The sequence below is a fragment of the Penicillium robsamsonii genome (assembly GCF_028829455.1).
Source record: "Penicillium robsamsonii strain IBT 29466 chromosome Unknown utg000007l_segment0_segment0, whole genome shotgun sequence".
NCBI lineage: Eukaryota > Fungi > Ascomycota > Eurotiomycetes > Eurotiales > Aspergillaceae > Penicillium > Penicillium robsamsonii.
In genome coordinates, this window is record NW_026643225.1 from 433,187 (window position 1) to 458,994 (window position 25,808).

General features: G+C 48.2%; 11 protein-coding genes across 11 annotated transcripts; 5 read left to right on the forward strand and 6 right to left on the reverse strand.

Moving 5' to 3' along the window:
* Positions 1–173: 173 nt before the first annotated feature.
* Positions 174–1,052, reverse strand: N7447_010453 (uncharacterized protein; the record flags this gene model as incomplete). Its single annotated transcript, XM_057234715.1, has 2 exons — positions 174–813; positions 904–1,052. Coding segments are annotated over 2 exons (789 nt in total), but the record flags the coding sequence as incomplete, so codon positions are not given.
* Positions 1,053–3,563: 2,511 nt separating this feature from the next.
* Positions 3,564–5,221, forward strand: N7447_010454 (uncharacterized protein; the record flags this gene model as incomplete). The annotated part of the gene is made up of 5 exons (XM_057234716.1): positions 3,564–3,889; positions 3,965–4,075; positions 4,132–4,420; positions 4,481–4,555; positions 4,625–5,221. 5 exons carry the CDS (start codon positions 3,564–3,566, stop codon positions 5,219–5,221), a joined length of 1,398 nt encoding a protein of 465 aa, XP_057080936.1.
* Positions 5,222–5,668: 447 nt separating this feature from the next.
* Positions 5,669–6,673, forward strand: N7447_010455 (uncharacterized protein; the record flags this gene model as incomplete). Its single annotated transcript, XM_057234717.1, has 3 exons — positions 5,669–5,882; positions 5,953–6,210; positions 6,273–6,673. 3 exons carry the CDS (start codon positions 5,669–5,671, stop codon positions 6,671–6,673), a joined length of 873 nt encoding a protein of 290 aa, XP_057080937.1.
* Positions 6,674–8,298: 1,625 nt separating this feature from the next.
* N7447_010456 (phosphoketolase family protein) lies at positions 8,299–10,731 on the forward strand (the record flags this gene model as incomplete). The annotated part of the gene is made up of 1 exon (XM_057234718.1): positions 8,299–10,731. One exon carries the CDS (start codon positions 8,299–8,301, stop codon positions 10,729–10,731), a length of 2,433 nt encoding a protein of 810 aa, XP_057080938.1.
* A 404-nt stretch (positions 10,732–11,135) lies between these two features.
* Positions 11,136–11,816, forward strand: N7447_010457 (class I SAM-dependent methyltransferase; the record flags this gene model as incomplete). Its single annotated transcript, XM_057234719.1, has 1 exon — positions 11,136–11,816. One exon carries the CDS (start codon positions 11,136–11,138, stop codon positions 11,814–11,816), a length of 681 nt encoding a protein of 226 aa, XP_057080939.1.
* A 426-nt stretch (positions 11,817–12,242) lies between these two features.
* On the reverse strand, positions 12,243–12,425 carry N7447_010458 (uncharacterized protein; the record flags this gene model as incomplete). Its single annotated transcript, XM_057234720.1, has 1 exon — positions 12,243–12,425. One exon carries the CDS (start codon positions 12,423–12,425, stop codon positions 12,243–12,245), a length of 183 nt encoding a protein of 60 aa, XP_057080940.1.
* Positions 12,426–13,556: 1,131 nt separating this feature from the next.
* Positions 13,557–13,865, forward strand: N7447_010459 (C-terminal helicase domain-containing protein; the record flags this gene model as incomplete). The annotated part of the gene is made up of 2 exons (XM_057234721.1): positions 13,557–13,718; positions 13,767–13,865. The coding sequence occupies 2 exons, from the start codon at positions 13,557–13,559 to the stop codon at positions 13,863–13,865; spliced, it is 261 nt and encodes an 86-aa protein (XP_057080941.1).
* A 1,043-nt stretch (positions 13,866–14,908) lies between these two features.
* Positions 14,909–16,842, reverse strand: N7447_010460 (putative RSC complex subunit Sfh1; the record flags this gene model as incomplete). Its single annotated transcript, XM_057234722.1, has 4 exons — positions 14,909–15,013; positions 15,067–15,151; positions 15,205–16,392; positions 16,496–16,842. The coding sequence occupies 4 exons, from the start codon at positions 16,840–16,842 to the stop codon at positions 14,909–14,911; spliced, it is 1,725 nt and encodes a 574-aa protein (XP_057080942.1).
* An 822-nt stretch (positions 16,843–17,664) lies between these two features.
* N7447_010461 (putative general stress response protein Whi2) lies at positions 17,665–19,261 on the reverse strand (the record flags this gene model as incomplete). Its single annotated transcript, XM_057234723.1, has 6 exons — positions 17,665–17,685; positions 17,741–18,005; positions 18,058–18,407; positions 18,465–18,603; positions 18,659–18,695; positions 18,748–19,261. 6 exons carry the CDS (start codon positions 19,259–19,261, stop codon positions 17,665–17,667), a joined length of 1,326 nt encoding a protein of 441 aa, XP_057080943.1.
* A 915-nt stretch (positions 19,262–20,176) lies between these two features.
* N7447_010462 (dipeptidyl-peptidase III) lies at positions 20,177–22,532 on the reverse strand (the record flags this gene model as incomplete). Its single annotated transcript, XM_057234724.1, has 3 exons — positions 20,177–21,292; positions 21,343–22,222; positions 22,291–22,532. 3 exons carry the CDS (start codon positions 22,530–22,532, stop codon positions 20,177–20,179), a joined length of 2,238 nt encoding a protein of 745 aa, XP_057080944.1.
* Positions 22,533–22,789: 257 nt separating this feature from the next.
* On the reverse strand, positions 22,790–25,547 carry N7447_010463 (putative protein kinase Scy1; the record flags this gene model as incomplete). The annotated part of the gene is made up of 2 exons (XM_057234725.1): positions 22,790–24,054; positions 24,110–25,547. 2 exons carry the CDS (start codon positions 25,545–25,547, stop codon positions 22,790–22,792), a joined length of 2,703 nt encoding a protein of 900 aa, XP_057080945.1.
* Between the last annotated feature and the right edge of the window lie 261 nt (positions 25,548–25,808).

Here is a 25,808-nt window from a genome sequence, read left to right on the forward strand (position 1 = left end):
ATGACTGCCACTGTCCATTCAATCTGTAATCTGTGTGTAACTTGTCGAGAACATGAAAGATAGATATCTTAGACAGTATACGAGCAACTAGAATGGAACTAGCACTGAAGGTATTTATTTAAATTGTTGTTTAATTTCATTATTATACATGTCGACAACATCAAGTATACACCTCAGCCTCCCAATATCCCAGCGGCCATAGAGGTATCCGAATTAGGATAATATCTACCAACACTATTCTTCAAAAAGCAATTGCCGTCCTGTCCACCACCATATGCAGCTGTCAAATTTGCAAGGTAGGTGACACCCTTGCACTTCTCGTTATTCTCCGTATTCCATTGCACACATTGTGAAATGCATGACTTCAAGGTATATTCAGTGGACCTCGTCAAGTCAGCGACCTTTCCGTTCCCATATGCTGTTTTAATGCCACCCGGCCAGTCGACGGCACATAGTAATGTAAATATCGATCCATCGGAGCCAGTAAGTGTGGTGAGATTTTGACCCGGGCATGGATTGGAAGCTATGCCTGAAGTGCCTGATGTAACAGCCGCTGATGATGTTTTGGAGGCCTTGGTTACGGTGGAGGTCTCCGAGTTGGAGGATGTTGTGGCTGTTATCGACATCGTAGAATCTTCACTAGACTCGGATATTGTTGAAGAGGAGTCACTATCAGAGATGCTGGGCGTGGTAGACATCGAAGAATCGACCTTGTGCTGCAGTGTTTTTGTAAAGGAGCCGCCGTCAGATGTTCTGGTTATGATAGGCATTGCAGAGGTAGTATTTGACCCGGGTGTTCTTGGGTCGGAGCTGCTGTGACATGTGTTAAATGAATACCAGCTCCGCAAGAAGAAGAAGAAGAAGAAGAAGAAGAAGAAGAAGAAGAAGAAGCAGCAGACATACCCTTTGTCTCTGTTTGCTAAATACGATCCTCCAACTCCACCACCCACGGCAGCGATCACGACGATCAAGACCGCGATCACTAATAGCAGCCAGAACACACTGGGCCTCACTCCGCATACTCTTTTGGCATCCTTTGGACCATCCGCATTCGCTAGATCATTGTCAGGTATGCTGGACCCTGACCTTTCTGGGCCAGACACGTAATATAATCCACCACGAGTTATTTTGACTTCCTTTTCCTGTTCAACGACGACTTGAAGTCCATCATAGCTTTTAGGCCACCTCTTGAGATCGGAAACGAGTTCAAGTCCACCATAGCTGATTGCGCTCCTCCTTAAATCGGGAACGGCTTCGATTCCATCCATGTGAGCAGACTTGATTGTGACTTGGCGGTTTTATCGCTTGTTTTGGGGCACACAGGCAATGCACATTAAAGATCAGAAGGGTAAGTATGTAAACGGGAGAATCGTTCAATACGTGGGAAACACCATAGCGGCAGAGACAGATTGAAGGTTCCATCCCGCTACGATTGGGAAATCAAAGTATTATTATTAGGTCAAGGGGTCTGGTAGTGGGCGTCTAGCCGCCATCTCCCCTCCGTCCAAACGACTCTAGGAAACCCAGTAGCCGCCCCTAAATCTAATAAGCATTAGTTCCGTTCAATTCCCCACAGAACCAATCAACAATCCCTGCCCGCTGTCTCAAGTTTTTAGCGTTGTAAAGTTGTCGAATGAAATTCGTTGATTTACCGCTCCCTCGGATCTGGCAGAGATCGCCAGGGTTCATGTGAAATAGGCCCGCCAAGGCCAGCTGTTGGACTTATCATTCTACCTAACCTGATTGTTAGCACCGGGTACAGAGTAGTTGAATACAGGTTATGAGTCAAGTGACATTAAGATTCGTTCTCCTCCTGGCGTAAAAATCCTGATCGCGACACAATGCAAGCAGTAACGTGAATAAAAGGGGGTTGTTCCGAGTGGTTTGAAATGTTTGCATGGTTTGCATAATTTGGATGAGTTAATGGAGTGTTTGTCTTGCTTATTGACTTCCCTCCATTTTATCTTGTTGTTTCTCGAAATTTGTAAAAAAAAGGCCAAAGTGTCGGGTGCTGGTCTTGCAGATGCCAAACGATCTTAAGATCAAACGGATTGAGTTACCTTAGCCCCAAGCCAACATCTCCCAAACCTCCGAGCTGGACATTCGGTAGCGAGACGAGATAGCTGGTGGTGCGGGTGTCACCATGGGAATAATTCATGCGCCTTGACGAGATACCGCACGTGGGATGGCTTGCAGTTAGTTCCTTCCCAAGGAATATTTTGCGGCGTTGGTAAATTCAAAACGGGACAAGTGCTACCGTTTTCCCATGCAGCCAAACAGATGACCCGCAGTTTGATCTCGTTCAAAAGTCCAATGTCGGAACCGACGAGGTCAGACCTTGGAGCAAGCCACGGTGAGAGTTCAGAGACAAATTTACATGCAGCTAAGAATGGCCTGCCGGAATATTGCTACAATATACTTATTAAATGTATGGTCAAGCTGAGTCGTACGAAGTTGAGGGTATCATTCAACTTTAGATACACTGAATATATATGTAAACAAAATTGCCCACGCGAACTCTCTGATTGTAGTTTATTTAGAAGCCTGTGCAATTGTGTGCCTACCGTATCAGTATGGAGATCAGATTAGATTAGTTAAGGTTAGCAAATGCTAATTTCCGAGGCTAACCTCTTTTGGGATTCTAAATTGGGATTGCTCATACAGAGGTTTTTTTTCCCCCTTCGCACAAAATCTTATTTACATGCACAACAGCGAGAGCTTGTAGAAACTCATAATTTCAAGCGAACTTCATGTTTTGGTAGAAAACCAGGCGCCCTGTTATATATTGGGAGAAACAAGAGTAGAAAGAACGTCAACAAAAAGCCAGGCTTTTAATCCGCAAGCTTACTGGGGTGAAATCTAGACCGGGAGACTATCCCGAACCGTCTATGCGTGGATTTCATTTTCGATTCATGATATTTCTCTATGACTGATGCAAATGCCAATCTCCAAGTTCCACGGGGTTTCGCCATGAGAAGCGTATATTCTATCGCGCCACATTTTATTTTTGGCTTAGATGGAGTTAGCCGATATCTTTCATGGCTCGAAGTAAACCCGAGTGAAGGCTCTAAACCTTTGGGGTTGAAACCACAGATCTTTGTTTGACAAATTCCCCCGCTTCGAAGCCCATTTTCATCAGGTATAGCAACAAAGACTGACCCAGGTAAAGCCCTGGTAAGTAGTATAAGTCTTGTTAAGTCTGAAACGAAAATGCCAAAAGAATATTCGAGGAATCGTCAAAGCCAGCTCCACCCAGAGTACACCTTCCACGAACATACTCAACGGGGTGTTTCAAAAGCTATGCTGAATGAACAGCATGATCAAAGAAAGTTGGCGTTTATCCAATGATATGCTCTGCTCTCTTTGTTTTACCTTGTCTACGAACCTTCGAGTTTTCTTTGACATCACATAGTCGAGCCGTCCAACTATCTGGTGCGATGGGTCCAACGTATACAAAATGCGAACACAAATACCTTCGGGTTGCAGTCCTTCATATTTACCGTTTGTGCTCAATATTTGATTTTCTTCACCGTTTGTGTTGTGACTGTCTTCACTGTTGCAGAATGCCTCCAAGAGCTAAACCCACCCCGGCCGCAAAACCGAACGGTAAAACGACACCCAAGCAGCCCAGCGGAAAACGCAAGAAAAGTGGCCTGAATGGAGACTCAGAGGCAACCCCTGCAAGGAAGAAGACAAAAGCGGCAATTCCGCAGATCCTGGACGTGGAACTTCTTGCGGCCGATCTCAACACTGATTATTCGAAAAGAAGGAAGAAGCTTAGGCTGCAAATGCCCAAGAAAAAGGAATGGGGAAGAGTAAAAGATATTATTACCGAGCGAGAGAATGCACCTAGAGGTTGGAACTCAGATGAGCCTGATCTATTGTCCGAGTACGTTCTACCTACTCTACCTAATTGATGTCGCCTCTTTGTTTTTATATTTGATAATTGACATTTCCTATTTAGTGACTTCGAATCTCAGATCGACCGGTGTGTTGAGCGGATTGCAACGAATATCATGCCTCATGTCTATCAACATAAAATGAAAGAATTTATGCAAAGGCAGGCAGACCGCGAGTGAGCCATCTCATAACTCCAAGTTTCATAATAGAGACTGATTCTTTTCTACCCAGTGCACTGATGGCCACAGAGCCAGGGCTAAGTTGGCCTGTTGTACAACGCCTAGAGGATCTCAAACTTACTTTGACTTGGCTCGAGACAGGAAACGACGTACACAAAATGGTCGATACGGTGAAAGCTATCATAGCACAATATCGAACAGGTGAATTAGATTGGCATCCGGACTTTGTCACCTATTGGCATGCTGGAGTTCAGCTCTGCCTGCCGAGACCTTTTCACTGGGATGAATACCGCCACATACATGACAAAAGTCGGGGACATGAAGGATTTTGGGTCGAAGGTGTAAGTTTTATCGAATGCCCATTTATTGTATTAATAAACATACTAAAGCTAAGTATTCAGATTCTCGGACCAGGGCCTGGAATGAGCAAGGCTTCGATGGTATGCCAACCGGATCCGCAATTGAATGCCACAATGGTAACCATTCCTTCTCAATTTCTCTATTTTGGCCACTTTGCTGAGTGCTATTTCTAATAACTTATTTAGGTGAAACTTAGCCTTCGGCTCCCGCGCACTCTGGCTCCGGCGCCTGCAGCTGGAAATCCCCCACCCCCCAGACCGCCATGCTGTGAATTCTCGTTTATGGATGACACCGGGTCTACACATATGAATATTTTTGAAGAAGACCTCGAGGCTCTTCAGGTTGATCCACGCACTGGAACCAAATTCCCCATGCCCCGATGCCTGGGCGTTGGGGTTCTTTATGTCGCAGATGGGAGGCGTATCCCATCGCTATTTAGAGAATTCGAAGTCAATATGTGGAGTGAAGATGAATCAGACTGGATGGCCTCCAACTGGGAGGCGATACCAGCTTCTATCCAGCCTGGTAGATCAACGAGGGGTGGCAATGACCGTTTGAGTGGGTCATGGCTGCGACACAGGTTCTACACTGGAACCTCTCCTGATCAGTCGATGCGTCTTTGGGTTTTTAACTATAACCCGGGGATGCCAGATGGTCAGAGGACTCTCCCTACCGCAACGCCGACAGAATTGGCCACGCCCTTCCGAACTGGAAGGCTTCATCCTGTTACAGAGTTTCCTCATCTGGACCCAACTCTCGCAACAGGCCAGAGTTTGGTCTGATTTGCCGAAATATATGTAGTTCTGCCTGTGCTTCTGCATTGTACTGTTTGTCCTTTCTCTTTGATTTTGATTGTTAACTATAAATATACGTTCCAGTGGTTCTTCGTAACGATAGATGCTGAGCGAAGCTTAACCTTTATAAGTTATACCATTCTCGATCCCCCCATATTCTAAAGTCAGAGACGCACTAGCTCGATTAGATCTAAATAGGTAAGATGGTAACAGCAGTGAGTGTAGACTTTTGTGTCCTACGAGGAGGACATGACTCATTTATTTCATAAAGACAGATATACCAACGTCCTCTTTTGATAGCTTGTATATTTGAATTATAATCAATACAAAAGTCATTGAGTCAATCCTTCTGCGGGGTTATCATGTATCTGCCTCGGGTATTTCTAGCGTCGGTCAAACCACTCTCCTATTCACCCAAGCCACAACGTACTCAAAATGTCATCGTCTGCGACTATTGAACAGAAGCCGACTTCTGCCTTAAACACAGAAACAAGCGGCAATGGCAAAGTGAACAGGCTGCATCACATTCCAAAACCCACCAACAAAGAAGAAGAGCGACAATGGCTTCTCGAGCAGATGGCGGGCGCCTTTCGCATATTCGCCAAACTGGGATTCTCAGATGGTGGTAGTGGCCATATAAGTGTCCGAGGTATGTTATGTTGGATTCCCCATACTCCGACAATAGCAGTTGTTCATCTTGATGTTCTAACACTCCAAAGACCCCGTCGAACCCCGCACGTTCTGGATCAACCCGTATGGAGTACACTTCGCCCTTTTAAAAGTCTCTGATATGGTCCGGGTAGACGAACAAGGAAATAGAGTCGCTGGCGCAAATAAGCCAGTCAACACGGCTGGATTTATTATTCATTCAGCAATCCACCAGAGGCGACCCGATATTCATGCGGCCTGCCATATGCACAGTCCCTTTGGAAGGGCCTGGAGCACTTTTGGCAGGGGAATTGATATGTTGAATCAAGGTAAAATACCTGGTCAACAGGTGTGGACCCATATTTTTGCTAACACTATTCCAAAATTCAAGACTCTTGCATGTTCTACGACGATCTTTCGGTATATCCGGCTTTTGGAGGAGTCGTTTTCGCCCAGGGAGAGGGCCAGCGTATTGCTGATTACCTTGGCCCTAAAAACAAATGTTTGATCATGCAGAATCATGGCCTACTTACTGCCGGTGGCACGGTTGCGGAAGCGGCGGCCTTTTTTATAGCATTGGAGAGGGCATGTCAGACTCAGATTCTGGTGGAATCTGCGACGGCACCTGGGTCGATTGGTGCAAGCGAAGGAGTTTTGAAGAAGACCTTGGTGGATGATGAAGTTGCTCTCTACACCAAGCAAGGAACAGGTACTCCTGAGGTCATGTATATGCAATTCGCTCCCGAGTACCAATTGATTTTGAAGGAGACAGGTGGAGACTTTTTGAATTGAATGAGTATACTGGAGATATGCTACTTGATTGTGTGATTGTGACGTTGGGTTTATTTTAGTTGGTGTAGCCTCAAACCAGATATAACCCTCAGTCTACACTATTCGCACATTAATACTGATATATTGTTTGGGGTCAGGGTCCGTTCCATGTGTCAGCGTATTATTATATACGGGCTATCATTTTGACAGGTCATATTTACCAGCTTCGAACCTCTTTCCGATCTAATCAAATTGCATTATGAAAGTTGCTCTACTTCGTCTTATCCCGATCTAGGCCGTATGACGGGCTGCAGCAAGGAAACTAACAAACCTATCAGTATTTCTCAAAAACGACTACGAACCCTTGGAGATGCGGGAATTATGCGACCAATCTACCTCACTTGGCGACCTGTTCTTTAGCAACGTCAAAGACTGTGCCAACTGTGTTCGAACAAACAACGGGCTAGACTCGCATTTCGACCAGGAAGATGCAGAAGAAGCCATAAATGTTATGGATTTCTGTCAATCTATTTTCCCCGCCAGTCGCAAAGAAATGGTTTCTGCTATCTCGGTTATTAGTAAATATGGGCATCTAGCCGGAACGACAGCGACAAAAGGGAATACACCGACTCCGTCTGCTGTACCTGTGACGAGTGTATCAGCGACAAGGACACATTCAGCCTCACCAATTGTGACTCCTGTCGACGACAATAGCATGGATCGCGGGCCCCGTCGTCGGGTCCGTCGCCGGTGTTGTTCTTGTTATAGTTGCCATTTTTATGCTGAAGAGACACAAACGACATTCAAGTGTCAAGGCTGCAGTGGATGTGAATAACGAAGGCTATGGCTATGGCTATAACAAGGCCGAGTTACCAACTGAAGGAAATGAACGGCATGAACTCGCAGCCCAGAATGTCATGGAACTCAATTCAAAAATATGCGCCCAAGAGTTAGCTTCGAGGGAAGTATGTGAACTCCCTGGCGACGAAAGAAGACAAGATAGTTGAAGGTATATATATTTTGGTGTTCAAAAATTGCAACCTAATCGTATGCGGTCGAGTTCGACTTGCTTGAAACTGTCCGAATAGGTCGCAGGTCTACAATCATCAGCAAGCTACGTTCGCGCCGATTTTCGAGCACCACTTTCGATGTGCCACTATACAACATCCGACCACATTCATTACGACGGCTATCCGGAAAACTATGGACATAGTGCATATATCTTCTGATATTGGCCTTAGGTGTCAATGCCAAGACATTCCAAGGTTATACAAGCTCGCCTGTGGACCTCCGAGCGTCCATCTACCTGATTTAGGAGCAATCATTGATATGATAATTGAAAGGTATGGGGCCAAGTCATGATGTACATGACACCGTAGAAGCCTGCCCAAGTGCCACGGTGGTACTAGGTATGTCCGTTTCCAAGGTTCCACACGTCATTGACTTGTCAGAGATTCATCCTCCTATTTATGAACAAAAACCCCATCTATTGACCTGCAATCATCTTCTTTCTTGGATTTATTTTCTATATTTCCAACTCCAGTGTATATCCTTCTATATTGGTCGGATCCCAGGTGTCATCACGCCGAGGGATTCTATTTACGTGTGGTGCAGAACCTCCGCTTCAACAGAGTACACTACACAGCATGGCATCCAAAGCAGCTGAAAAGAGCATCTCCGCCTATGGAGAGGCTCGCTCAACTGTGGAAGGGAAGCCCCTTGACGCCGAGACAATCCGTAAGATGAATGCCTATTTTCGGGCCAGCATGTACCTGTGTTTGGGCATGCTTTACCTTCGCGACAACCCACTCCTCGAAGAACCTCTCAAGGTAGAACATCTCAAAGCTCGACTTTTAGGTCATTGGGGTTCCGATGCCGGACAGTCTTTCACCTGGATGCACATGAACCGTCTCATCAAGAAGTACGACCTCGACATTCTTTTCGTTTCCGGCCCCGGACATGGCGCCCCTGGAATCCTATCCCAAGCCTACCTGGAGGGTGTCTACTCGGAAGTCTACCCGGATAAAGCCGAGGATAAGGAGGGCATGCAGAAATTCTTCAAACAATTCTCTTTCCCCGGCGGTATTGGAAGCCATGCGACCCCCGAGACACCTGGCAGTATCCACGAGGGTGGTGAGCTTGGATATTCAATCTCGCATGCCTTTGGCTCGGTCTATGACAATCCCAATCTCATTACCTTGACCATGGTGGGAGACGGCGAGGCCGAGACCGGTCCACTTGCAACCAGCTGGCACAGCACCAAGTTCCTGAACCCGATCACCGATGGAGCAGTACTGCCTGTTCTCCATCTCAACGGATATAAGATCAACAACCCGACGGTACTTGCACGAATCAGCCACGACGAACTTTCGTCTTTGCTTATTGGCTATGGATGGAAGCCATACTTTGTGGAGGGCAGTGACTTGGACAGCATGCATCAGGCCATGGCAGCTACGCTCGAGCAATGTGTCGCAGAGATAAAGGAACACCAGAAGAAAGCCCGAGAGTCAAAGACCCCGTTCCGACCTCGCTGGCCAATGATCGTTCTTCGAACACCCAAGGGATGGTCGGCTCCACGGGAGGTTGATCACCACCTTCTCGAGGGATTCTGGCGCGCGCACCAAATTCCTCTCACTGATGTCCGTACCAACCCCGCTCATCTTAAGGTGTTAGAAACATGGATGAAGGGCTACAAGCCAGAAGAGCTTTTCGACAAGAATGGCACCTTGATTCAGGAACTGAAGGAACTCACGCCCACGGGTAACTCCCGGATCAGTGCCAACCCCGTTGGTAATGGAGGTCTTCTACGCCGGCCACTCCATATGCCCGATTTCCGAAAGTATGGTTTCACGGATATCATTCCTGGGATAACCAGCAAGGGTGGCATGGCCAACATGGCGAAATTCCTCCGTGATATTGTCGCAAAGAACATGCACAACTTCCGGCTCTTTGGACCCGATGAGACTGAGTCTAACAAGCTCTCCGAGGTGTACAAAGCTGGCAAGAAAGTATGGATGGGCGATTATTTCGAAGAGGATAAAGATGGAGGAAATCTGGCTCCCGATGGCCGCGTGATGGAGATCCTCAGTGAACATACCTGTGAAGGGTGGCTGGAAGGCTACATTCTTTCTGGTCGGCACGGACTGCTCAACAGCTATGAGCCTTTCATCCACGTCATTGATTCTATGGTGAACCAGCATTGCAAGTGGATCGAGAAGTGTCTTGAAGTAGAGTGGAGAGCCCGGATCGCGTCTCTCAATATCCTCATCACCGCCACAGTCTGGAGACAAGACCACAATGGCTTCACCCACCAGGACCCTGGATTCCTCGACGTGGTGGCCAACAAGAGCCCCGAGGTGGTTCGCATCTATCTCCCGCCCGACGGAAACACACTCCTCTCCGTGATGGACCACTGTCTCCGCAGTACCAACTATGTAAATGTGGTCGTTGCCGATAAACAAGAGCACATCCAGTTCCTGAACATGGACGAAGCCGTCCAGCACTGTACCAAGGGTCTTGGAATCTGGGACTGGGCGAGCAACGATCAAGGCGCAGAGCCAGATGTCGTGATGGCATCCTGCGGTGATGTTTCTACACACGAAGCCCTAGCCGCGACCGCACTACTACGCGAACATCTCCCACAGCTCAAAGTCCGTTTCGTGAACGTGGTGGATCTATTCCGACTGATGTCCACCATCCACCATCCCCACGGAATGTCCGATAAGATGTGGAAGTCCATTTTCACCACCGACACGCCCATCGTATTCAACTTCCATTCCTACCCCTGGCTCATCCACCGACTCACATACAAGCGACCCGGTCAACACAACCTGCATGTGAGAGGGTACAAAGAGAAGGGTAACATCGATACACCGTTCGAGCTGGCCCTGCGCAATGAGACCGATCGATACAGTCTCGCTATCGCTGCCATTGATTTGGTTCAATCCCTTGGGAACACGGCAGCTGGCGTGAGAGAGGAGCTGATCAACCAGCAGCTTGCGGGCAAGTCCGAGGCTTTCGACAACGGCATTGATCCTGACCATATTCGGAACTGGAAGTGGCCTTACCCGAAACAGTAGGATATTTTAGGTGTTTTAAGGATACATGTATTCGGCTTTATACAGTCGAAAAGCACCCTAGTATCACATTTGAAATTGTACTCAGTTTCAACCATTGGAATTTAATTCGTGCTCATACACCCGTTTCTATAAATCTGGCAGTCCAGTTAGTTATTTCGTTCGTAAATGTCCTTCTGGTAGTAACTGACAGGCTAGTCCTGTCTCTGCCGATCACTCTCCTCTCCTCCTCGGTAACTACACTAATCCTCATCGGGTTACTATGAGTCGTATTCTTGAGTTATATTACTTTTGGCCGAATGAGTCATTTGTTAATTAGAACTCTTATAGTCAGAGAATATCCTTTCATTTGCTCTTCCTAACAAGATTCACGACTCAGACTATAAATCAAGACATATTCTGCCAGAATGTCCGAGGCCATCCATAACAATCAAATCAAGGACGAAATCAAGAAAGCCTATGATGACATTGCCGAGGTCTACCTGCACTGGACACAACCTTCTCATGAAATACGACTTTCCTACCTCAATCGCATGCTTGCATCCGTTGATTCTGCCGAGGGAAACAGTCAAAGCATCCTTGAACTAGGATGCGGCGCTGGGGTACCATGTACTCAACTTTTAGCATCGCGTGAATACACCAGTATCACTGCAAATGACATATCCGATACACAAATTGCCATGGCAAAGGAGCGGCTTCCTCAGTCCGTGAACCTGATACCGGGAGACATGATGGAATTGAAATTCAGTCCGGAGCATTTCGATGCTGTGGTGGCCATGTATTCCATTTTCCATCTACCGCGCGACGAACAAACCACAATGCTTCGTCGAATTTTTGATTGGTTGAAACCTGGAGGACTGCTTCTCGCCAATTTCCCCGAGACTGGATTTGCGAGCTCTTCGGATCAATCTTGGTTAGGTGGGACAAAGGGGGCAATGCATTGGAGTGGATGGGGTAGAAATGAAATGAGAAGACTTCTCGCGGATATTGGCTTTGAGGTGGAGATCGATGAGGTTGTCGTGGACTGTGAAGAAGATAAAGGAGTTTCGCGGAACATCGCGTTTAACTGGATCTTGGCCAAGAAATGAACAATACGAAGATACAGTATCATCACAAACAGGCGTTTTGTTTAAATCCTCTGTCAAGCTCCCCTTTTCAAGTAGACCTCCCTTTGACCCTCGAATGCTTCTCTACGTAGTCTGCATTCGAAGTGTAAGAGACATGGTGAACCTACCAAAGCCTACTACAGAACTACTCATATCACAAGTGTACCGCACTCAAGGCACACGACCCAGTCTCTGACCTTGGATTTTGACAAAACAGGCTTGACCTATTGGCGCGCGATGGTGATTGTTGAGCATGTCTGCACGAGCAAAGGAAACCAGACAACCTTCACAGACCCAATCTTTCTGGCCCGAGTGGATCTTCTTGTGTCGATTGTAATCAGTAATCATTCTTTCTGGAAAAGCGCTTGCTGCAGGTATCACACGAAAACGGACGATCGGCCGTATGGGTCAAAAGGTGAGACTTGAGATTATAGAGCCTTTTGAAGTCCTTTGCACAATGTGGGCACTCAAAGTCTTGATCCGCTTGGGCCTTTTGGCGTTTCGTGGGGCGAACCTCTGGCTCGGAGTCTGAGCTTGGTGGCTCTTGCGTGTGGGCTGGAACATCGGGTGTGGCTGGCACAGCTTGTCCATTCTGAATTTCAGGTGCTCGCTGGGGAGTAGCATGTATCTCGAGTGTCCTTAGCCGAAGGCTTAACGCAATGTCTCTGTCGGATGGGAAACATTGGCTCTGCAATACATCTGGATGGGAGTCTTTCATGTGCCTTTTTAGACTAGCCTCTGAAATAAAGCCAAATGAAAAACCAGTACAGTTTCCGTCACTGCACCTCCATGCTCGGGTGTACTTTGCCGAGGTCTGGTTGCTTCTGCCTTTGTTCTTTCGATTCGTCGATTTGCTTCCCTTATTGCCCCTTCAAGGTGTCTAACCCAATGGACAACGGAATATTCCATACATCCATAGTCGCCACGGCGAATATCATGCTCCAACGGTGCGTTCACAAAGAGCGGGAAGTTCAAATAATTGATACATCGTGCTGCCATCCTAATGTCTCCTTTCAATGGGTCGACAAGACCTTCGTCAACCCAAAACCTACAATCGAGAACACTGTCAGTAGAGCTTTTGAAAGATATAGGCGGGTCATACAATCTTGCCGTGAAGTGTATCAGCTCGACGCTTCCGTCATCTCGTACTTCAACGAATGACCCACAAATGTCCAGATGGGAGGCATTTTTTATATCCGGCTGCCGTCATTTGGTTTGTCACAGTTGCATAGCCGACCATCGCTCTCGACAGAATAAATGTCCTTGTTGTGACTCTGATCATCCACAGTCTGGCGTTCTAATTGCATTGCTTGACAATTCAAAGCATCATCACACGCAGATTGAAATGAGAGCAACGCCTCTAACGAAACAATATCCGACAAAACTTCTAGCTCTTCTGTCTGAGATTTCCCAAAATCCTTGTCAGAAATGGTATCTCTTCTCAAGAAATACACCGCTCTCTTCTTATTTGAACTAACCACCGGGGTTGTCTTCTAGTGTGGTCTTCTCAAGTTGGAAAAAGACTCTCCTGATTGTTGCTGGGCTTTTCTCCAGCAAGGGAATCAAATATAGCATGATAGAGCGATCTCTGTCTTTGTCAAAACGTCTGCAAGAATTGCAAAGATATCAAAATCAAAAGGAAACAAACGTTCTCCTAATGACACTTGGCACGGGTGCTGTTGGGTAAGCTAACACTTCTTCAATTTTCAATACTTCTCACTTATGACAGATATTCTGAATTTTTCAACTTCGTCACGTATCTACCTTCTTGAGCCGCAGTGGAACCCATCGATTGAAGCTCAGGCAATTGGCCGAGCTCTTCGACTTGGTCAAGTCTCCAACGTGACCATTGTTCGGTACATCATGGAAGGCACCGTTGAGGAGGTCAGTCGACAACAGTGCATTATCCGAGTGTTATCTAACAATATGCAGAGTAATGTCTCATCACGACAACGAAAAAAGCTGCAACAAAGGGCGGATTCCAAAAATCAGATAGCACCGCATCTGACAGGATACAGTCATTGCTGGTAAGAATTAAATCACCTTACTGGTCGAGAATCTATAGGCTAAGGAGCCGCAGGACCTTTTCCAGCTCGAATCCTCGACTCACAGCTAAAAAACGGCGATTTGCTACTGTCACGAAACGGAGTCATATTCTTTTCCTTTTGGCTTTATCTAAACTTTTGATACATATACTTAAGTACGAATAATCATATACAGCTATTGGTGACGAAATGTCATAATATCATTGGCTCCTGAACCGAACCCTACCGAGGACTATGTGATTTGTAGCCCAGCTACTAGGAAACAGCACAAAAGTACAACCATCGTATGAGACGCATATTGCGGACAGAGGTTCATTAGCTGACGCTGGTTGGTCATCTCCAAGTGTTGCTCTTCCAATCCTGCAGCTTAGGGCTTCACCCTGGTGAAGTACAGATACGAAGGGGATTGCGGAATATTCCGTGCATACTCCGTCCTAGGTGCGATGAGGCTGGTTTTATCTCCAATAGGTTTTTTGACTTGGTGCTTGGCAAACTTGGATGTAAACGGGGCTTGAGTTGTCACCCCAATACAATGAGGTAGACCATTCGGGCCTCACATTCGGGCCATTGGATCTGCTAAAGTTGAGCACAAAGGGTCCGTCATGGGAAGATCAGTGAAGGAAGGCTATGGTGAAGCAACTAGAAATGCATGGGACAGCAATGCAAGAGGGATAGGTGCGCCATTGTCTAATCTCATTGGATGTCTACTCTGGTTCCTGATAGCTCGTTGCCTTCTAGTCGTCCAGGGAAAGAAAGTACATGTGTCGTAAGCAAGAAAGACGTTGATTGAGAGAAACCGATGATTCACAATGATGATAACGCCCCCGGATTTTGCAGATGGAAAGTGAAAGCAGTGGCCCGCAACAGAAAATAAAAGGTGATGCACCGTGGCGCCGAGATCGGAAAAAAGGTGGAAGAGTAGTGGATTAAGTGGTCGAGAAGGACATGGAGAAATAGGTGGCGTGAAGTAGGTCATTGAAGCTTAAGATGGTACATTAAGGTGATGTAAGGAAAGATACCGTTGATAATTTAACCATATCGGCCGACGGGAACGTCGTGACGATGAAGATCCTTGGACCATTCTGGTGCAACCTTATCACGCTCGTAAAGCAGGCCACAGTTATGGCAGAGTGTCTGGAGAAGATAGTTAGAAACTGCCTGCAATACATTCGAAAGTGAGCACTTACCCTTGGGCCATCTGGACCATCGCGCACAGCCCAAACTGCTGTGCCCCACACCGCACAATTCTTGCATCTCCAGCTTTGGCGTTCCCTGCAGATATAATTAGTGAATATTCCAGCGAGAAGTATCTAGCAGCTACATACCATTCGGAAAGCGTGCCACCACCGCCACCGTACCCAGCCCCTGATCCGGTATCAGGAGTTCCCCGGCCACCAGGAGTGCCACTTCTGCCCGTAGGGCTCAAGCTGCGGAACCGGCGCTTGCGCTTATTCCTTTCTCCACGTCCGAGCGGAGTCTCACTATCTACCTCGAAGTAATTGCCACTGTTCTGCCTTGAGATCTCAGGTGTGATGCCCGTGGTTGAAGAGAACCTGGCAGTTTCTCGGCGCAGACGTCGGATCTGGCGCTCACGGTCACCTTCCCTTCGTTCAATTTCTTCCTTGGACAGTGTCTCGACTTGAGGCTGCCACCCATCACAGATTGTTTCAGGGTCGTAACGCCAACCAGCCTCCACACCATTTGCTGCCAAATTCTCAATTTCGTTGCCGTATCCATTGATGCCACTGACAAGAGCACCGCTTTCGCAGACTTCCTTTTTGAACTTCAGGACTGCTTCGTAGATGGCATGCGCAATGGCGCTGACCCATTCACCACCAAGGCTGAGATCTGCGCAAGTGATGCGCGCAAACTCTTCGGCCATGCCAGGTGGGTGTAGTAGAGACCACTCAAATTTGTCTGTGTACAGCTTATTTTGCAGGTTGATGTTGAGGGTGATCAAGCACCGATATGCGTCATCCGGATTCAGAAGGCTGTCGTTTACTAGCGCTTCCTTAGTCACGGTTACAAGGGTCGTCACATCGGACCGGTTATCAGGTGTCGCAACGTTGGCAGCAGCTGGTGTTGTTGGCGTGTCTCTTGACGGTTCAGTCTGTGGCGGGACACTGGGCACCGTGCCTGCATCTGTGCTCTGGAAGAGGGGGTGGAGAGCGACACCGGCGTATTCCTCCAACTGCTGGCGGATCTGGTTGCTGATGGTCATGGTCGTGGCTTGAGGATTTGGGAGGTCAAGATCGCGAACGAATCCAATAGCAAACTCTTCGGGCGTTGAGAGTGATTCATGGAGATTCCATAAGAAGGTATCCTTGATGCGGAACGGGGGTAATGGTTCGGGTCTGCGGTACGCAGGAAGAGTTTGGTTAATGCTAGGGTCCACGGCAGTGCGTGGGAAAGGGAATGGTTCGAGGGGTTGATGAGCGGGGACTTCGACGTCAATTCGGATGGGAACTAGTGTCAAGGGGAGTTGCGCTTGAATCTGCAGTTGATCGGCACACCTAGAATCACCGCGCTGTATGTTAGCCAGATTTAAGGATAAACGGAGAAGACAGAGGCCACTGTCGTTAATGGCCACATCAGTCCTGGCGATGGGGAACATACGCTGGTCGCAACATTCTCTTGATCATCCACTCGCGAAAGAGGCCTTGCACCTCCACGGGCGCATGCACTTCTTTTCCCAGCTTCTCTGAGTAGGGCACCGACTTGTCGGTAGCGGATTCTTCGCGCCGAAGACTCCTCAGTCCCGTCGGCCGCCGGGGCCCATCATTCTCATCAAAATCCTCATCATCAAAGCCATCCTCTGCATAATTGATGGCTGTAGTACCACGCTTTGTGGTGCGCGGAGTCGGGCCGGTCTGAGACGGAGGGTTGACAGGTGTGAGCAACGCGTTTCCATACTGGCGCATGCGCGGAGGGTAGGAACTGATGTAGCCTCGGAGAGGGGACATGTTGGCGATTCAATTGCACAATAACATGCCCCTTCGAGGGTATGGGCGGGAGAATAGAGAGCTTGCGATTGTTGATCGGCTCGATGTTCGAAGGGCTGATCACTGCAGCGAGGCACAATTGACAATGGTCCAAGCACGAAAGAATTAACAACGAGTACTTGTATGATGCCACAGCATAAAGTAAATGTGTGACAAAAATCAAGGTCGCGTCAAAGGCATCCAGATAGGATCCAGCTGGAGAGATTGGCTCTGAGGTCGATATTCTGCGCGACTTTGACCCAATTTGACGCTAGTCCCATTCCAGGGAGTGTATCACGTGGTCCATGCCTCAGGCTATTATCACATTTAAACTATAGTAAACAACAGGTCAATAGGCATATTAATGCTTGTAAATATCATCATTAGAATCATCGATTCATCGATAGACACTGGTCTTTTCCATCATGGCCATGTGGTCAACTGGGCTCATTGTCACATTCATACAAGACTCAAATCCAAAACAAGCAAATGGAATGTGGTTGAGAGAAAGGCTACAGTTACCAGAATGGTAGATATGCACCATATATTCAAAACTTCACAGCTAAGCTAATTGCTGTCCATGGAGAAATTTACCAATCTGACTAGAAAATGAACACACTGAAAGGAAGGAGAACACCCAAACTGCAGAGTACGCCAGCGCTGCTGTTGGTAGGATAAAAACTTGAATGGCTGTTGCAGATGTATTTAAATGCAACTTTGGAAAAAAAAATAACATTCGAAACTTCGAGGCACATGGCCGGGGGAATGGTAATCGCACATGGAAGGAAAAGAAGGGGGGAAAAATCAGCGAAGCCCAATAACACTCTGCGATGGGATTAGCTATCAAGAGCTTCGAGTCCACCAAGGATGGGGGTCTTACCATCTCCAGAGTCCACACACGCCGGATCCAGACCTTGACTGGCCCTTCGACGCCCTCTACATCGTCCAACTCGATACCTTCCCACCAGCAGCGGCGGGCAGGCTTCCGCCAAAATAGGAGAAGCTTCTGGGCCATGCCCACGGAATTGTTGTTGGATAGGTCCCCGCGAATATCGGTGCGGAGTTTGGCCAGTGCAAGACTGCAGATTACTGCCTTGTTAGGCTCTGGCGCACGGTGGCCCCACTGGTCAGCACGATCAAAACCTCTACATCACATATTAGCGTTGGTCCATGCTTGAAACCTTGGATTCTACTAACCCGGCTGTCAGCATTTCAATAAGATGCTGCTCGGTGGAACCAATCTCCTCGCTCTTCCGCAGTCCTGAAAAGATGCCGTCCTGTCTCAATAGCGACCTACCAGCCGCCCGCTTGACTTCAAGCATTTCGTCGTGTCCAATTTCAGCGCGAGGGGGAATCACGTAGAAGTCGAGGTCCTCTCGGAGGACAATAATGCCAGCACGGTCTTGCAGCATGTCACGGGCTGATCCTTGCATTGCGTCCGACATATCCAAGTCTGGTGAATTTGAGCCGGAAGGCAGAGGAGAGGGGATGGTCTGGGCAACGGTCCGGAAGAAATCCAACATGTACTGAAGTGAGACCGGGTCATACTAGATAATAGCTGTCAGCAAAGCTTTCCTTGATACTCAAGATATGGATTTGCGCACATCAACTGGGAATACATCCCCGTCATGGAAACCATTTGTAGAATGTCCATCCGGGAGGAGGCCATTGGGGAAGAGGGAAAGCAGAACAAATTCAGGCAAAGTCAACAGCTCATCTCGCGAAAGGGTGAACCGGGTACCACTGTCAACATGTTAGCCTATGCATAATTGAGATATCAACCAATATGTGATCTTACCGAAGGTCGAGACCGACGTGTTCATCTCCGCCAATATCTATAACATATTAGCGCAAAGCATACCAAGCCGCCTTGGTTACGAAACATACCACCAAGAGTGTTGATTGGCGGACCCCCGGTCTGCTGGACCTGGGTGATGATGCTGGAGGCACCTCCTGCAGCAGCCATCACGTAGGTAAATGATTCAAGTGGGCTATAGCCTTCTGTGTATGGCGGCGGTGGTTCACTGTCGTCGGAAGAGCCCTCGTTTTTTGGTTCAGAAAAAGATGTTTTTGTGTCAGCAACAACCGCCGAAGATGTGGCCGGCTCGAGCGACTCCTCGACAGGTGCTGGAGGCGATAAGGCTGGAGGACAAGCGGGTCCAGGTTCAGTTACTTTGTATGGGCGATTGGTGTCTGGAAGTGACGAAAAGATAAGAGACGAAAAGGGCGGAGGATATGCGGGTGAGGAAGTCGACGCTGATGCAGAGTGTGGGGGAGGTGCAGTGTAATAATCGTCCTCCTCCTCTAGGGAGTCGGTTGGATGGGGCGGGAACGCCGTGGTTGATGCGTCCGACGGCGGCGTTTCTCGCGACACCGTGGTTTCTATTATTGCCTGACTCATGTCAGACAGGCTGATCTGCGCAACTAAAATGGTCAAATACTGACCTAGTCTAGCAATGCGACTGATCTGGATCGAGTCTCCAAGTCGCGGGAACTGGGAGTCTTGACAGTTTTCCAATTCAATGACTTTCACTGGGATGAAAGAGACTTTCTGAAATGAGTAGAGCAGATGTAAGTTCTCTGCTAAATTCACAATGAGTTGGAGAAAGAAAGCGCTTAGAGGTTGGGGGTAGATCAACTTGCCTGGACGGCGGTAAGTCCGAGCGCCTCATCCAAAACCTTGGCACGTGCCGTGTCCTCTCTCTTTAGTTTGATTTAGTGGGATTTAGTTTGGATTTATTTCTAGGGGGCATATTATTGTAGGATATTATACGTCCTCAAGTCAAAGCAACATCATGTATGCCATATAGGCTTTGGTCTATTTCCGGCCGGTCCCCGCAAAACACCTCTTGATCTCTCATTTCATACCATTGTGAGCTGGTTTGGATTTTGATCATGATTTTGATTTTCAATTTCAATTTCAAGAGCTGGTGGGCTTAGAACTATTTACCATTCTAGTTTTGTTCAGAACCGAATATTCTAAATGTCATTAAAGTCGAATATTGTTCACTATGGGACTATGTACCACCATATAGTCGTAACCGCAATATCTTGCATTTTATTATCAACATCACAATACCAAAAGAATCAAATCTGATTTGGTAGAGTGCCCCAAATTCAACGATTAGTATGGAGTAACTTAGTGGTGAATAGGGGTAGGTCCCAAGTTCTCTGAAGTCACAACGACACCCCTCTAAGAAGACATTCAAGAGACTATTTAGCGATAGCTTTATTTATATGTATGCATTTCACTTGTATCCATCAAGGTTGCAATTTTCTTATGTATATAGATATATATTATATATATAAAATGTCATCAAACGTTACGCTCTGCAAAGCTCTGAATCAGACCTTCGAGAGTCGGTTCATACTCCTTCAAACTGACCTGGTCGCCCTCGAGTATAGTGTTGGCCTGTACAAAGATCTTACGTGGCACCTTGTTCTTCAAAACAACCTCACGAACGGTGGTTCCCCACCAGCTGTCAACAGAGGTAATATCGTCGTACAACCCCTTGCCAGCCTCAATATCTGCGGTACTCTTGTAGACATGCAGTTTCTGGAGGTACTTCTCCACGGCGGGACGTCCATGAGTCAGGATCTTGGACCGGTCAAGACGGATCTCCAGATCAGAAAGATCCTCCTTGCTGTAAGACAACTTGACGAAGTCATCACCGGCATCGAGGAAGGTGCGTAGAATACTGTACCGAGCCTGCATGTGTGCCTGACCCCATTTCTGGGTCTTCGGATCCCAGAACTCGAGGGCAACCAGACCGGCACGAGCCATGGAAAGATAGGCCGCGAACAGGACATCGCCAGCCTCACCGGCCAAGTCTTCCTTGCCATCACCGAATCCGAAGATCTTCAGGATGGTAAAGTCGCAGGCAAGTACCATAGCCACGCACTCAGCACGGCACTCCTCATATGACGAAGCAATGGAGCCAAAGACCGAGCTCCATGTCTGTCCAGGCTTGTACCAGGTCGACACGGGTGTGTTGGTGACAGGGCTGATGGGCGGGTTCTTAATGTCAAAGTTGTACTTTCCTGGCGCTGTCTCCTGCAACAGCTTACCAGTACCATGGCCCAGTAGTTCGTGGATACCGACCTGGACCTCAAAGGCCGGGTCCCGGAATGTGCGGTAGACCTCCTGGTCACTGTCAGCAATGAAAGGAATAGCCTCGTTGGGAGCCTTGGCACTGAGAACATTGCCCAGAGACACGTTCTTAAAGCCAAGATTTTGGCGAATGTCATCATAGTTGGGCAGGTTGATGCCAGCTGGGAGACCCGAGCAGGCAAAACTCAAGACCTCCAGTGATGTGAAGTCGGGGCTGAGGAACTTGTCTTTCTCGAAGTCCTTACCCCAAGGCAGCTTGGGAATCATGCTCTCAGCACTGTCAACCAGCGTACCAAAGGCTCGGGTGCGCTCCAGATTGACCTGAGAATGTTAGCGACACCAGTCAAATATAAATCCAGCACGTGTCATACCAAAGCAACGAAGCCTTCCCATTCTCCGCGCACACCATGGGGGTCTCTGTATGTTTCAACAAAGCCCAGGTTCGTCTCCAGCACGGGCTTTTGGTCCTGAACCCAGATGCGCTGGCTCTCCTTGAAAGCCTCGATGGATCCAGCTCCAAATGAGAGAGCATATGAATCCAACATCTTCTTCTGGTTGTCATTTGCAGCAGCAAGTCCCGCCCGCTTGACGCTGTGCGCAATCTTTGCCATCTCCTCCTGGTGGTCACCGAAGACAAAACGCAGCGTCTTTCCCTTCAGATCTCCGTCGAGCTCAAATGTGTCCACATCGCCGAGATCCCGGTCCTTCACAGGAGGGGACGAAATACCAGATGCGATCAAAAGCTCGAAATCGCCCGAGGATGTCTTCCGAAGTCTGGTGTTCTCCAACGCGAGTCCCTTTTTCTCCATCAAGTCACCAATTGCCGTGATCTCCTCCTGTGAGATCGTCGGTGAATCTGGGTAATAGGTAGTCATGTGGCCACCTTTGGGGTATCCGAGGTGCATCATGGACTGTTCACTGGTCTCGTAGATGCCTCCTCCGGTGGTGTTAGCCTTCTGGAAAGCCGCCTTTGTCTCCGCAGTGGCCGAAGCCAGAGCCTCGAACGCGGATGGGGACAGCCGAGGGATAAACTTTGAGTCACCGAATCCCTTGTAGTTTCCGCAGTTTCCCAAGAATTGACCCGCATATTCGAGGAAGAAACGGAGGTCCTCGGAGCTCACTTGTGTTTTCTGGGAGAGGCTGTTCCAATCGCCATTGGAGGCATGGTAGAGTGACAGGATGAGATCGTAGATGGGTTCGGACTCGGGGGAAACCTGCCGCAGGGTGACTCGAGTGCCCTCAAATGCAGCTCTGTATAGATTTGAGAAGGATTAGCTGCCAATAGTGTGGTACTGGCAGGTGAACCAGGAACACCATACCTGCTCATAAAGTGCGCATATTTTCTCAGGTTTGGGTCTTTGAGGGTATCAAAGTGTGACTTGACTTCCAGTCTGACCACCGTGGGAGGCGAGTCAGCCAGGTAATGTTGTTTGATGCTTTGGTCCATGGCGGGCGTAGTTAGAGAGGAGAAGGCTGCTAATCTGGGAGACAGTCGGTTTCGATGAGGGGGTAAACGTAACACGGAGCTCCGGGAGAAGGGCGCAATGCGCATCGAGTACATATGGAGGGGTTTGAGGTATGACATAGCATGAAGAGGCACCAATCAGGTACGTGTTTCCCTACCGTCGGATTACCGATGGAATTCCGATCTACTATTTTGCTTGGCACTTGAATTTGCTAATATTCTTTTGTCATTTTGCTTTAATTAGACATCTATTCACTATGGAATGTGCAATAATAGAAATTACAGCAATCACACAATTACAGCAATTACAACAATGAAAAGGGGTATCGGCAAAAAATAACAAGAATTCTCCTTTATATCAGGCTCTCATACTTGTCCAACCCATTCTTCTGAGTACCCTGCGGTGTCGCACCTGTGCTTTGGAAAGACGTTGGTCTATTGGTTGTGTTCATCGGAGGGGGTCTAATGGAGTTGGACCCCATACTTCCTGCCGGAGGAGGAGGGATTGAGAATGAGGAGTAGTTCGGTGCCACTTGCGCCGTGGACCCAGACATATGATTCGAGGGTGTCATACTCGACATGGACCCCAAAGACTGACCCGGTAGGCCTGTGTTGGATCGAACATTGGCATTGGTAGGGGCTCCCCAGATAGAGGATGAGGGTTGCATTGTAGGGAAGGCTTGAGCAACCGGTGAAGCTTGCCGAGCAGGAGCAAGAGACGGGAAAGAGCCCAATTTCTGATCCGGAGTAATGGAACGGAACCCAAGATTCGATTGCGGGCTTAAGGCACTGGCTTGGGGTGTCATGCCTGAATTGTTTGAAGACCACGAGAATGAAGGTGGCATGCTCGGAACCATTGGCTTGGCTGGCTCTGGCTCCATACTACCCCACATATCTATACTCTGGCCATTCGCAGGAGACGCCTTCTTCCCAAGAACAAGGCGCTCGAAGCTACCAGCACCTGCATCCACATCGGGCGAACTGAGGCCTGTGGCGGACTGCGAAAATTCGTCGGCACCATTCTGGAAACCCGTTGATCCAGCGCCAGATGATAGCTCTTGCAGCTTTTTAGTTTGCTCCTGTTCAATTCTCGTTGAAAGAGTCTTTATCAGAGACATGAAGGCATTGAATTGTTTAAGGCTCAAAAGTGGCCCGAGACTGAAACTCCAGAGAACAGGCAGAATTTCCAGAGCCAGGAATTCGGTGTCTGCGACGGTTCCGACTTGGCGAAATACCTTCAACGATGCCATCATCACTGACGGTTCTTTCGTTTTGATCGCCTTGAGAGATGGGACGAGCTTTTCTTGAATGGTATACTTGTCCAAGATCGAGGATTTGGCTGTTTTCGATTTGCTCTGCTGGATTCCAGACAAATCATCGTCAAGCCCGTCTGAAGCTTCTGCAGGAGCCCCACAAAGGACACTGAAAGCTTCCAGGCTGCGAACCTTGATAGCAAGGCTGCTAGTGCGACTGAAAGTGGCAGCAATGGGAGGGAATACCTCGTTCTTGACTGTACTAAAGTCAAGAACTGGGAGCACCACAGGGAGGCATTTAAGGGAAGCATCCACCAAAGAGTGGGTGGGAGAATCCAGCCCAAGCCGAATCAGGGGTAGAATATCTAGAAGGAAAAAACGTCAGATGTAGGCTCAAAGCTTTGAAGTGACAAAACCCACCATCCTTGAACTCCATCCCTGAACAATTATCAGCAATCAGCTTCATGTTGTCAAGTACAACCATGAGACCTGCATCTTTCTTAGAGTCTCGTTCAGCAGCCCCCTTGCCTGAGCCAGTTCCAAAGACTTCCTTCAAACGAGGGATGATTTTCTCTGGGAAGACACGGCGTCCATTGGGGATCCGCTGAAGAATACCAAACACGTTTTGCAATATCAGCGGAAGGAGTTCCCGATCCTTCAATTCGTCCATCAACGCTCCCAATAGCTTTCTCTCTAGCACAGAAACGGGGAACTCAGGTAGTACCCGTTGTAAGCCACGCAAGAATTGAGACTTCTCATTAGGATTCTTTGCTGGTAAGGATTCCAGGAACCGGATAGTGGAAACCAACACATTGTCAAAGTACGGTGATTGCTGGAACTCTCGAGCATTCATGCGTTGAGCAGGCCTTCTGGTAATGAGCCTCGGTAGGACATGGGAAAGCAAATCCTTGGGAATTGGCTGTGAGGAAAGGAAATTATTGCTCTGCGACGGAGTGGAAGATGGAGAGCTCAGCATTTTCTTATACGTGGTCAAGTTTCCGTGCGTTTGTAGAGGGGAGACATGCGGAGAGTTGTACAGAGCGATGATCACAAGACCCAAGGAGAAGAGATCGGCAGCCGAAGATACATTGGAGTCCATCGCAAAGTCAGGCGACGTGTAGTCAAGGTTCAATTGCACTGAAGCGGGGAGCCTTGGTTCTTGATAGAGAACCTCAGAAACAGCCAGTGGCGGAAGCGATGAACGAGTTTCAGAAGCGTCCGGAGGCCCCGCGAATCCCAGACCAGAGATCTTCCAATCTGATTTGGCATTGATGTAGATGGCATCCGGGTTCAAATTTCCATGCACTAAACCCGCAGACTCGTGAAGGAATTCAAGACCCTTAGCAACTTGCAAGAGCCCTTTTTGAATTTCCAACTCATCAATCTCCACATCTCTTCTTCTCCGAGTCCCATCAGCCTCCTCAGCCACATACCGGCTTGTTCGCGAACCAGCGCGTGTGGTATTCTCTTGATCGTCTTTTTCTAGCAGCAGCCCGGATAGCGAGGCAGTGAGATGTTCCGTGGCAAACATGAGACCACCACTACGCGTTTCCTCCACAGGCTCCAGCACCTGAAGAACGGATGGGTGTCGTAGGCGCGCGAGATTGCTAGCTTCGCGCTTAAGTCGCTCGATCACATCGTCCTGTAGCTTCTTGGAGGACCCAGAACTCCTCCCAAACCCGCCGGAGCGTGTCTCAAGCGATTTGCGATCAAAAATGAACACCGATGCTGCCGTTCCCGTGGACTTTTTCTTTGCATCGTGGATTTTCCAGGGGCCGGAATAGACGGTGGGGTTAGGTGAGATTTGGTAATTGGCAGAAATATTGGAACTGAATGACTTGAGCGCAGAGGAAAACATGGTGGTAATGCCGCAGTCGTGGATCTGTCGGCGCGACAGTCGACGGAATGAAGGGAGTTGTTCGTTTCACAGTGTCGTCACGGTGCAGCCAGCACAAGACATGTTTATTTCAACAACAAAGTGGCATTTAAAAGGAGCATCAATGGGAGGTGGGCCAGTATTGGAACTCGATGGCTAATGGGAAGTCAGGAACATTAGCTCAAAGGCTGAGAATTGTCCACAGGTTGCATACTTTGTCAATTATCCCGCGCAATATGGCCT